This window comes from Ambystoma mexicanum, chromosome 2q (genome assembly GCF_040938575.1).
Source record: "Ambystoma mexicanum isolate Mex_15411 chromosome 2q, UKY_AmexF1_1, whole genome shotgun sequence".
Taxonomy (NCBI): Eukaryota; Metazoa; Chordata; class Amphibia; order Caudata; family Ambystomatidae; genus Ambystoma; species Ambystoma mexicanum.
The window spans coordinates 1,039,929,995-1,039,942,376 of NC_090924.1; the positions used below are offsets into that span (position 1 = coordinate 1,039,929,995).

The following is a 12,382-nucleotide window of genomic DNA, read 5'->3' on the forward strand; positions in this document are numbered from 1 at the left end:
GTGAATACTCCAGGAGAGAGACACCCTCAATTAAGGAGCAGTATCCTTGGAAGGCATTTTGTTGATGTTACTTATTGTGTTTTCCCATTTTTCACATTTCTAAAAAAAGACTGAAGGCTCCAAAGCAAATGCCAGAGATAATTGAGTATACTTTTGGTATTGATCAAGAGAAGAGAAAAGAACTGCTCTGTTGAAGAAACCGTGAAGAAGGATCCAGGGGAAAGGAGACACCATCTGGATTAAAGAGCAACACCCTTGAGAGACGTTCTGTTAAAAAATCACCTGTGCTCACTCAGCATAGCCCCCTTTATGATTCCAGACCCACTCAGTGGAGACTCGTCGATAGGGTGGACTAGGATGCCCCCCCTGCCACCACCTATACATGTTCAGGACCCTTCAGCACCCAGCAAAACACACGAAGGTAGATGCCCATATTCATATATGCATGCACACACAAGCCAAGACACCCATACAGCTTCTTTCAATCGTTGAGAGAAGCTGTAAGTTGAGTGTGTACATATATACGAAAATGTATATCTGTGCAACTGAAGTGTTCTGGTGGGTGTCGCGTGCATGACTTAGAGAGGCTGTTTGGGTCCACGACTGTATGCAGGTGCGTGTGCTTGAAGGGGGCATTGAAGCAGGGCAATAAAGGAGAGAAAGCATGTTCTTACCTTGATATTGCCCTGCAACAATGCCCACTCTGTGCCAGCACAGGTTCATATACACATGCACATGAGCATTTACGCACCCACACAGCTTTCTTATTTACGCGCTGCCCACAAGAACACATCACTAACGCAGGCACACAATCATATCTGTGCAAGTGAAGTGTTCTAGTGGGTGTCACGTGAATGAATGATGGAGAGGCTGCATGGGTGCGCAACTACTTGTGTGCATGAAGGCGTGGGCTCGGCCTTGAAGGCGGTATTGCTGCAGCAAGAGTGTATGATGATGAATGTGTGAGCGGATTTTGGCCAGGGGCATGGGGTTGGTTGAAAAACAATGACATTTTTAAAATGTCTTTGGAGGGCCCAGGGGACAGGGAAACACATGCAGAAACGAAATGAGCAATATTTTGCAGTCACTCAAAATCATAATTGACGAGGCCTAAGCTAATAAGCTCATTGAAGCCTGCCCGCTGCAGATAAGGACCCTCCTTCAAACAGACAAAGAAAACCAGACCATGCTATAAAATTTAAGTGTGGAGTTTTATTACATGCCTTGTGAATATGTTAGGGGCTACCAATAAAAAATAAAAAAATAAAAAAAAAATTCTGCTGAATTCGTGGTCCTGCTCATTTAACACCATCTTGCAGGCCTTCCTGAATTAAAAAATGTAACACTTGACAGGACTACAGGTCTGGAAACTTCTCAAGAGGAGACAGAACACACACCATAAAATCTCAGATATTCAAATTACAAAGGCCCTTTTCACCAGCCAGGCTCAGAACCATAAAGACCATATGAGCCAGGCCTTAATCAACAAGAGCAGATTTCCAACCCCGACTCAAAAAGAAAAGAAAATACCATATTCCTAGTTTCTGTATCTAGGCAGAAGAACTGGGATTGTAATGCCATATTTTTGTATAAAAGGAAAAGGCGCTTTAATGGACATTGAATTGTTTATCACCTGTGTTTCTGGAACTGAACCTCTTAGAGAACTCATTTATGCGTTGTAACAGTCAGCTGAATATCCTCTATTAAATCTAGAACAAATGATTCATGCTACAATGGTAGAATTTGCATCAATTGATCAGGCCAGAGAGCGGAATCTGGTGAGCGAATTATTAAAGTGGTCTTAATGCAAGTAATCCCTGAGATGACAGCACATTAAATGGGAGGGAAAATGGGTTTGAAAGTTACTCCCATCAGACTGCCTCCTTCCTTAATATACCAAATCGTCACTTTTGGAACAGATCACAAACATTAACCAATTAGATTGGGGGAAAGGTGGAGTTATCATTTTACATAAGATTAAACACACACTCTAGGCAGGGGTGGGGGGGAGACACCAACAGACTCGCTCACTGATGGAGAGAAAGAAGAATTGATAACCGGAAGGAGGAGGAATAGATTGCTAATGGGTCCAAGCAGAGACGAAGTGAGGACTAACAGGAGTTAACGCCCCAGGCCTTCGTCAGTGGAAGAGAAAGCAGACAGGCTGTGGAGAAAAGCTGATCCTATGATACTGTTCCTGGATGGGGTTGGAGGGGTGCCCACCTGTTTGTAATTAAACCAAAAGAAATAGTGATGCGAGTATTTTCTAAAGGGGAAGTAATCTTGTGGGGAGGGATGCTATGAAGGGAATAAAAGTAAATCCGGGCCTCCATTAGTATTGAGGAGTGGAAATAGTTATATTACTTGTGTATCCCGTGAAGTTAGGGAACATTTCAAAAGTGTATGTCCTAGCACAACAGAACAATAACGGTGGTCGAAAACGTCCTCTTACGGTATGCATACCTAGAAAAAGATGATAATTGAAGTAATTCACCAGGTATACCATCAAGCAGAATATTGTTATTAATGCAGGGTTTCTAACGGTAAAAAGAGAGGGTAATTATTTGATGTCGATTTCTTTCCGCTGTTCAAGGCTCCCATTGAAGGGGAGAAAGGTACATTTTACACATTAATTGAATAGAAACATGACTGAAGGGAGTTTTGCCAACATACATTTTCTTTTTACAATTTACTTTCCCTAAGGTCCAATAGTTTGTTACAATTGAGTTGAAAAACTGACGTGTCTGTTGAGTGAAGTGGGTGGTATTTTGAATAAAGAGGTAGTACCATGAATTGGATAGGTAGGAATTTTCCTAAACTAATTTGTTGTTTTGCACAAATGAAAGTTTCCTCCTGCACTCTTATTTACACTATCCATGATGCCTTCGTGCTCAGGGTGAATTAAATACCTATGGTGAAGCATGCGTTACAAAGTCTTTATTTCCGTAACTATAGCATTGAAAACTTTGAACAGTGTGTTGATTATTTCTTATCATTGGCCTTTTATGGAGGAACAATTTGTTTATCTGCAATCTGATTCAAGTATTTCTATTTGGTAAGTAAATATACCTTCTGTGCAACCCTGTGTGTTTCTTGTCCCAAAAGCAGAGGGAAGCCGTAAGGAATCCATTTTATTAAATTGGAAATCCCAGATTCATAAAAAGAATAGAGAATTGTGCTACCTGGTTTGGGGGTGGGCTGAAAATTCCCCAGAATTAGAATAAAACATCCCACAGACAAATGTCATGCCTGCCCAAAGGGCCCCAGTGCTTTGCATACACTTGGATTGTGTGGGAGGAGCTGGGTGCCCCGGGAGAGGGCCGGTCATTCTTTAATTGGAAATCTATAAAAAAAAACATACCTGTCCACTGGGCCCCCTAGCGGGTCACAAACAACTTCTCCATGTGATCATCCCTCATTATACCACCCCCAGGGGGACTATTCGGTAGCAGCATCACCAACCTGCCATCATGGGAAGGCGTTCCTCCATTGGAGAGAAGTGACGACTTCAACGATTCGTCACAACTTAGACTGGCATTTTGGTGCTTCCATTTCAGACATGTTTTCATAATGTGGCATGTATGTTTAATGCTAAAGCCAACTGGAGTATGTCCTCATGTGGAGATAGTGCCATATACTGTATAGGATTAATTGTGATGAATTGTACTGATGAACTGTTGCTCTTATTGTGTACTAGTTAAGAGTTGTAATGTTTTTATAGGATCTTTTTAAGCTTTTTGGATTAATAATGTGATTTAATTTTATAATATGCTTTTGTGTGAAAAGTTTATTTCCAATGTAAACTAATAAAAAATACCATATATTAGCACAAGCATGGACATGGCTTCTTACAGTATCATTACTGCCATTATGCCCAAAAAAAACATGAGTATGTTCTTATATGGGAATACTGACATATATTGGTACAGCCAGCATGCAAATGGGTTTATGCTAGCGCATATTTTGTGGGCAAAGCATCATGAAAGCAGGTTGGAAAAATGCTCCTTTGCACGGTTGGTGACTGGCAGCTATTGGATTTTTTCATGACCCCTCTTTGATAGGGTTCGGGCTCCCTCGCTATGCTCGCCGCTAGGGCATATTTGGGGGGGAAATATTTACACCCCTCTAATAAAAATAAAAACAATTCACTACACCAACTGCCACTGAACCCCATTTATGAGTGAACACACAGACAATGGCATTAAATGTTTTATCCCAGACCCGATAACAACCCTGCACTTCTAAACCTATAAGAGGAAAGCCTGATAACTATTGACAGAGCATAGCTATGGGGTGGGGGGCTGTTGCCACTTTCTTTTGGCGTTTTCTTCTTATTACTTTACCTTTTACTGTTGAAGCATGCAGTCGATACAACCCGTGTACTCGTGGTTACCTTGCTTAAATTAAACGGTCACAGTGTACCATCATCGTGTTATATGCCAAAACTGAATAAAGGCTTTATTTATTTTAATACAAAGAAATTAGCATAATCCTCGACCCAAATCGATGTGGCACACAGTCTTTCACTATAGCATACTTCCCAACCCTTCAGATTTCAGTGACAGATCCTACTGCTTTTTACAGTGGCAGGTAATGTATGTGACTCTAAGGCAGGCTGCAGGACAAAGAATGCAACACATTAATTATTCTGTCTGTACAGTGGGCTGGTAGGTGATACTTTGATTAGGCTCAGACCAATCCACTGACCTGACAGCTACTTGACTGCCATGCACTCTTGTCGAGGCAACCCTTAAGATGAACCACCAGAGAAAGCAAGTGGCAGAGTGTAACATCAGACAACACCTGCCTCTCGGACTAAGGCGGGTATCGGTCGCCATGTCATTCAGTGTTCAACTTGCAATAAATATGTACTGCCTGGTCTGCTGCTACAAAGCAGTGGCAAACGTTGCCTACCGGCTCTGTGTGATTACCTTCTGTGAAGTTAGGTAATAGAATTTGGTGTTAAGGTACCATTCAGAATTATACATCCATAGTATCCAGACCTACTATTACGTCAGACACAAACGGCTCCGGCCATTTGGCAGCGTACATCCAGCAAACTCGACCAGACAACGACAAGACTCACTTTCAGGAATCCTGGCTGCCAATGTGCATTTCTGCACGCAGAATCTTATTCAGACCACTTAAAAATTCCAGATGCCAAGTATCGCATTTGTCTTGCCTTGAGAAAGACCTAGGTACAGGTTGAAACACGTGTCGGAAGACTATCGCTTTGAGCACACTTATTCAAAAACAGAATACAAGATGTTATGGAAAAACTTGATTTGACTTTTCTCAGCGCATTTATTCACAAAACCACTGCGTAAAAACCAGGACTTTGTTTTGAATGTTGTACATACAGCAGAGCACCAAAAGGGTGGAACTTATACCTGTCTGCTATTGTGTTGTACTAACTTTGAGGAGCCTAACTGTTCCACTTTGACGCAGCAGCTGTTCACATCAGCTATAGGACGTTGAGCAGATCCATTAGCCCCTGCGCTACAAACACTTAAAATTCCTCAGATTCCACTGTTCTTTTTTATCTTCCCATGTTGTGCTGTTTGATGGGTTGTGTACTTTTGAATGTTTCAATGGTGCTTACAATGTATGTTTTGTGTTTCCCTGTGATGTCATTGGTTTGGGACTTATTTTTGAAACTTACAAATCCTACATGTTTTTGGTCACAGAATGTTGGCAAGTATGCTATAGCTGGCAACTTTCGTACCGTTTAAATGGGTAATGCGTCTAGAGGATAAAAAAAACGTGCACGTACACCCATCACGCGTGCTACCAGTTTTCGGCCAAATAGAGTACTACGGTAAGAGTAAACAAAGAGGGCAGAGTACAATATGTCCAGCATGTGATGCAGATTGGAAAGAAAGCATTTTTTTTAAAATAAAAAAATGTAAAAGTAACAACGTACATTTTGCATCTACATTTTAAAAATGTTGTAGACTTTAGAGATTGCACATTCATCGTTTATGGATTTTGTTTCCACAGTGATTCTTTCATTATAACCCCACAATGAATAAAGGGGGCAGGGCGTTATGCTGAAATTTACTCTGCCTCTGACGGCTGTGCATGCTCACGAAGAGGCAGTCGCAGCATATAGTCCACCTGAACACCCACTCACTCCTGGCAGTCTGCAACCTGCCGAAGAGAGCGCGCGGGGAGGGGCGGTGACGGGCATACCTTCAGCAACAGGAGGAACACGGGATTTCCGCTGAGCAGCACAACGCGCTCTACTCCAACTGCTTTAGAATGGCGCATTACAAAATGAAAGAGCAGGCCAGGCTACCTCCGCATTGGGCGCCTCGTGCGGTGAGATGAACGACACTGGCAGTACGCCTTTGCCGGCCTCCCTCCTTCCCTCCCTCGTTGTTTGCACGCTGGTCGGTCGCCAGGTGTTTTCGACCTACGAGCTATCAGCACTCTTTCAATTGAGGTGACAGTTCCTCTTTCGGGGTTCCCCTCTGTACTCGTTAAACTACCCGTACAACCCGTGGGGGGCGGGGCATTTTACATCACTGCCCGCTGGGCTCCAAAAGCGAACGCAGTAATGTCCCCGAGCCGCTTTTGCCCACTCTATTGTAAGAGACATGTCACGGGGGTGCAGTTGACACGCTGGCCACGCGAGAGGACTATGCAAGAAGCGCCCCCAGAGCACTGAACTGCCGCCTAACGGCCGGGGGGCACCCTTTTCTCAGTTCGCTGCGCCGGGCGTGCGCCTCGCTGGTGGCCGCAGCATCGAGGGCCCCTCACAACATGCCCCCATTGGGCTGCTGGCTCACCAGACCGGGGGGGACAATGGCAGGCCAGCAGCGCGTGAGCCCCGCGCGCCCCCCTCGCGACGCTCACCCCTTGCCGTGCTCCGCCTCGTCTTCGTTGTCCCCGTCGATGCCGCAGGTATCCTGGTCATCCAGTTCCAGGCTCTGCTGGCTGGCCGCGGACTCGCTGTCCTCCGCCATCTCTGACAAGAGCAGGCGCAGGATTTTTTTTTTCTCTCTCTCTGAGAGCCAGTGAGAGGGGAGGAAGGCAAAGCGGTTCGCCCGTTTTGACGGAGCCCCCCCTAGCGTCCGCTCCTCCACCAATAAGGAAGGGCAGACGGCACCCACGCACCAACATAGCCATGTACACAACAGTATGTGACACTGTGGCATCATCACTGACTGGCCTCTGTGGCAGTAAGCTTCCGCGCGCCGGAGACCCACACATCAATACGACACTTTAATTCATCTTTCTACCGCGCCAATCCAGTTTCTTAATTAATTTCAACGGGGTTTAGAGAGACAGTTCTTTATTTGTATAATGTGTTTCAACTGAGATTTTTGTATTTTATTTAGCATCCCGACTGTCACTATACCAGCTTCTGAATGCAAGGAAGGGTGATACATGAGCATATATGTATAATCAATGTTTTAAGCTATTATTTACTTTATCACTATTTTATAAATTGTTCTTTACTGTGCAATGGTTTACTTACAACCTTTCTCACACACGCGCACACACACACACACCCCTACACCCCCCCCATGTTAGTGGCTGTGTAGTTTGGTTAAGTTGCTGTTTCCATAGGAAGAGCACTTTTTGGGCGGCTTATAACTCCGCTCCCCCTGGACGAATCTTCACAAAAGTATATGGGCCACGCTGAATTTTTTTGCAAAGTTTGCTGATGTTTGGTCCAGGGGGGAAAAAATAGAGGGGGGGGGGTCCCAAAACATCTTTTTTTCCCATAGACTGAATGGGGGGAAAACTTTGCGCACGCCTACAGACCAAACCACTGGATGGATTTTTACCAAATTTGCAGCAGTGGCAGGGGCTTTGTCCCGAAAGCGTTCTTTTGTAAATTTGGTGACAATCCGTCCAGTAGTTTCCTTTAAAACGACCAAAAAGTATGTCTAAAAAAAATGTGTGATATCTATATCCGCTCTGCGGTCACACTTCCCTGTTCGCTCCGCGGACAAGATACCGATTGGCTAAGGGGCTGGCTTCATGACCGCAGACAGGCAACCTCTCTGGCGATTGGCTGCAGTGAGCCGTGATTTGCGTCAGATTGTTTGGATGCGCCCGACATCTTGGATCTGCCGACAGCGCAGCGGCGACCAGAGGCGAAATGCTGTTTCGGAAACTGTTTTGGTGTGTCAGAGTGCTTGGGGAGGTTCAGAGAGTAAGAGATGGGTGAAATACTGTATTTGTTTAGGCAGCAGGTGTTAATGATGTATTCCCTATGCCCGACTTGTCCGGGATGTTTGTAAGTAATGAAAATGAGGGGTCTCATAAGGATAATACTTCAGTCCGTGCTGTGCGCAGGCAACTTGAAACTGTTCTAAGGACACACATGGTGTTAGCGAATATTAAAATTGAGTACATGCCGTAGTTCAAATTTTTGTTTCTATAGGTGTGCTCCTGATTTATACGCCGCCATGGGTGTGATATGCTGCGGTGGTTGTGGCCAGGGCCTAGAGTCTTGGGTGCATGGCCATAGGCCATACTCCCAAGACGCTAGGCCCTGTCCACAACCACCGCAGCATATGACAGCTATAGATAAACCCGTAGTATCGCATATTGATCAGGTGGTGTGGGGAGGGCCTAGAGTCTTGGTTGCATGGCCGTAGGCCCTGCACCCAAGAACAAAGTTATAAGCACTGGAGTTATAAGCCACTATGGTTTTTATATACTGCACACCCATACATTCAAATATCTATGGCCTTACACCCAAGACCAGCCACTGGACACAACACTGCAGCATATCACAGCTATAGATACACCCGTAGTATCGCATATTGATCAGGTGGTGTGGGGAGGGCCTAGAGTCTTGGTTGCATGGCCGTAGGCCCTGCACCCAAGAACAAAGTTATAAGCACTGGAGTTATAAGCCACTATGGTTTTTATATACTGCACACCCATACATTCAAATATCTATGGCCTTACACCCAAGACCAGCCACTGGACACAACACTGCAGCATATCACAGCTATAGATACACCCGTAGTATCAAACATCAATCAGGTGGTTGTGGGGAGGGCCTAGAGTCTTGGGTGCATGGCCAAAGGACAAAGGCCATGCACCCAAGAACAAAGTTATAAGCACTGAAGTTAAAAGGCACCATGGGTTTTATATAGTGCAGTGGTTGTGGGCAGGACGTAGAGTTTTGGGTGCATGGATGCAGGCCGTAGGCCATACACCCAAGAGTGTAGACCCTGCCCACAACCACTGCAGCATATCACATTCATACATCACACCCATACAATCGATTATGTATCTGGTAGATGTGGGCAGGGCCTATAGTCCGCGCCCTGATGCCTGCGGGCTGTTGGCGCGTTATAAGCACATAGAAATAGAAAAAATAGTCCTGGGTGCAAATTGAGTACATGCTACAGTTAAAATGTTTCATTCTATGGGTGTGCTAATGATTTATATGCGACCATGGGTGTAATATGCTCTGGTGGTTGTGGCCAGGGCCTAAAGTCTTGGGTGCATGGCCTTTGGCCATACTCCCAAGACTCTAGGCCCTGGCCACAACCACCGCAGCATATCACAACTATAGATACATCCATACTATCGAACATCAATCAGGTGGTTGTGGGGAGGGCCTACAGTCTTGGGTGCATGGACAAAGGCCATATACCCAAGACCAAATTTGTACGTAGTGAAGTTACAAGCCACAATGTGTGTGATATGCTGTGGTGGTTGTGACCAGGACCTAGAGTCTTAGGTGCCTGGCCGATGCACCCAAGAACAAAGTTATAAGCACTGGAGTTATACGCCACTATGGTTTTTATATACTGCACACCCATACATTCAAATATCTATGGCCTTACACCCAAGACTCTAGACTCTGGCCACACGCACTGCAGCATATGACAGCTATATATACACCCGTAGTATCAAACATCAATCAGGTGGTTGTGGGGAGGGCCTAGATTCTTGGGTGCATGGCCAAAGTTAGAAGCACTGAAGTTAGAAGTCAGCAGGGGTGTGATGTGGTGGTTGTGTGCACAACCTAGAGTCTTGGTTTCTTGGCCGCAGGCCACACACCCAAGACTCTAGGCCCTGCCAACAACCACCGTAGCATATCAAATTCACACATCACACCCATACAATCGAATATCTATCTGGTAGATGTGGGAAGGGCCTACAGTCCTGGGTGCAAATTGAGTGTATGCTGCAGTTAAAATGTGTCATTCTATGGGTGTGCTATTGATTTATAAGCCACTATGCGTGTGATATGCTGCGGTGGTTGTGGCCAGGGCCTAGAGTCTTGGGTGCTTGGCCATAGGCCATACTCCCAAGACTCTAGGCCCTGGCCACAACCACCGCAGCATATCACAGCAATAGATACGCCTGTAGTATCGCATATCGATCAGGTGGTTGTGGGGAGGGCCTAGAGTTTTGGGTGCATGGCCAAAGGACATGCACCCAAGACCAAATTTGTACGTAGTGAAGTTTTAAGCCACAATGGGTGTGATATGCTGTGGTGGTTTTGGGCTGGACCTAGAGACTTGGGTGCATGGCCAAAGGTCATGCACCCAAGACTGAAGTTATAAGCACTGAAGTTATAAGTCAGCATGGGTGTGATGTGGTGTGGTGGTTGTGTGCACGACCTAGAGTCTTGGTTGCTTGGCCGCAGGGTGTAGGTCTGAGGTTATACATCCAAGACTCTAGGCCCTGCCTACAGCCACTGCACCATATTACTGCCATAGAACAGAGGTACAGATTCGAGTATGTATGGCATGTGTGAAATTATACTTACTGTTTACTCTGTTGAGATTCAATATATTTCTTACATGACTTTAGTACTTGGTGGAAATATCCTTTTTAAATTTCTGTAATAAAAGAAAAGAGCATGTTAGTGTTTGTATTTTATAAAGACTTATTACATTGTACAATACACATTTTAGCTTTTTTTTTACCCTCATATTTAGTTTACAAACCAGTGTACTGTGGATTTTGCTCAGTTTCTGTGTTTGTTTTTCAAATCCTTGGGTCTGGGGGAAAAAAATCATTGTCGGATAAAAAAAACCTTTCTTTGCTATGCTACAAACTATTTCTTTGTTTCCTTTGAGTGTTCACGTGTTGTTTCTGATGTTATGTATGTTGGCTTTTTGCAGATTTTTTAAACAGTTAAATACCTGTTGGCGTATTCTAACTGTGTATTTTTTCTTACAGATCTGTGGTATTCATTTATCTGTGTGGTTGTTATACACTCTTGGGCAGTTAGCTGTTGGCGTATTCTAACTGTTTATAGTGTGTTACTTGAATTTTTGTTAATTTTGAAGTACACATTAGTTATTAAATTTTGGCTTTAAGAAGATTAAATACACGTTTGTAAGATTTGCTGGCAATCTCTGCTTTAGAGTAATGGTACTATCATTACATTCGAACCATCCACATTTCTTTTTAATATATGCAGTGTAGTGACCTGCATTGGTTGTGGCTCCTGCGTGGTAGAATATACCTATTGTTGTAAAGGTTTTCTTACCAAGTGACACTTGACCGTGTGTGAATTCAGTCAGCTTGCAGTTGTTTTTCGTACCATCTGCATTGTAACGTAGAAGCATTAGTATTATGTAGTTACTGTGTGTTTGTATCAGTAAGGTGGAGCGATTATCTGAATTGCAGATAGTACATAATCTGCCATGGTTTGCATTCTGTAGAAGTTGCTGGAATGGATTCACAATTAGGTATGAATACATACACAAATCGCTCATTTGGGATTTGTTCCTGTGTCACATTGTTACAGAGAGTGCATGTATGTTTCCACATTTATGAAATCTGGAAGATTTCATTTATAGGTATGTTTTTGTTTTCCAGTACTTGTAGTAAGTACATTAGAAATTCTTGTGGATCTTCTTGTGCGTTTATAGTGAATCTCACCATTCCAGCACAGTAGTCCAATTCTTGTGAACACTATACGTGTTGTCAGGATTGTTTGTTGCGTTTCTATGAAGGACTAACATTTGCAAATACAATTGGTCTGTACAGTGTAAGTAAATGTTGTTAACAATTGGTGGCAATTGAAATAGAATATTCATTGCTACATTTGCATAGCAACTTACTCCATTTTCATTTGAAAATTTGAATGGACCACCTAGTTCTGTCTCTGAGTGATTTTTTTGGAGTTTCTGTTCCTTCTTTGAAGAAGTACCTGATTTACTTTCCCTAATAGGTTCTTCTTAGCTTTTGGTAATTGATGAAGTTTGACCTTCTTTTGTTTTCTTTGAAGGATTTGCCGTCAGATTCTGTTGCATTTCTGTTTGAATTAGTTTTCTTTTACCACATTTTCCTTTTTCTGGAACAGGATATGATTTCAGATGGGGGGTGTACAGTGAACGCAGTCTATTGTATTCTAAAAAGCAAGGAATATCAGCGTTCACTTTAC

At 43.8% G+C, this 12,382-nt stretch overlaps 1 protein-coding gene across 5 annotated transcripts in view; it reads right to left on the minus strand.

Annotated features, from left to right (window-relative positions):
• The window catches only part of NMT2 (N-myristoyltransferase 2), a 1,164,729-nt gene extending 1,157,641 nt beyond the window's left edge, over nucleotides 1–7,088 (minus strand). Inside the window, exon 1 of one of the 5 annotated variants that reach the window (XR_011303356.1) lies at nucleotides 6,859–7,075. Coding sequence is in view for 4 of the 5 variants with exons in the window: in XM_069648400.1 (XP_069504501.1) it covers nucleotides 6,859–6,968 (110 nt within the window). In the remaining variant the exon portion in view is untranslated. Of the gene's footprint in view, nucleotides 1–6,858 lie in introns of all 5 variants that reach the window. The other 4 variants (XM_069648400.1, XM_069648401.1, XM_069648402.1 and 1 more) reach the window with 4 other exon arrangements.
• Nucleotides 7,089–12,382: the final 5,294 nt, after the last annotated feature.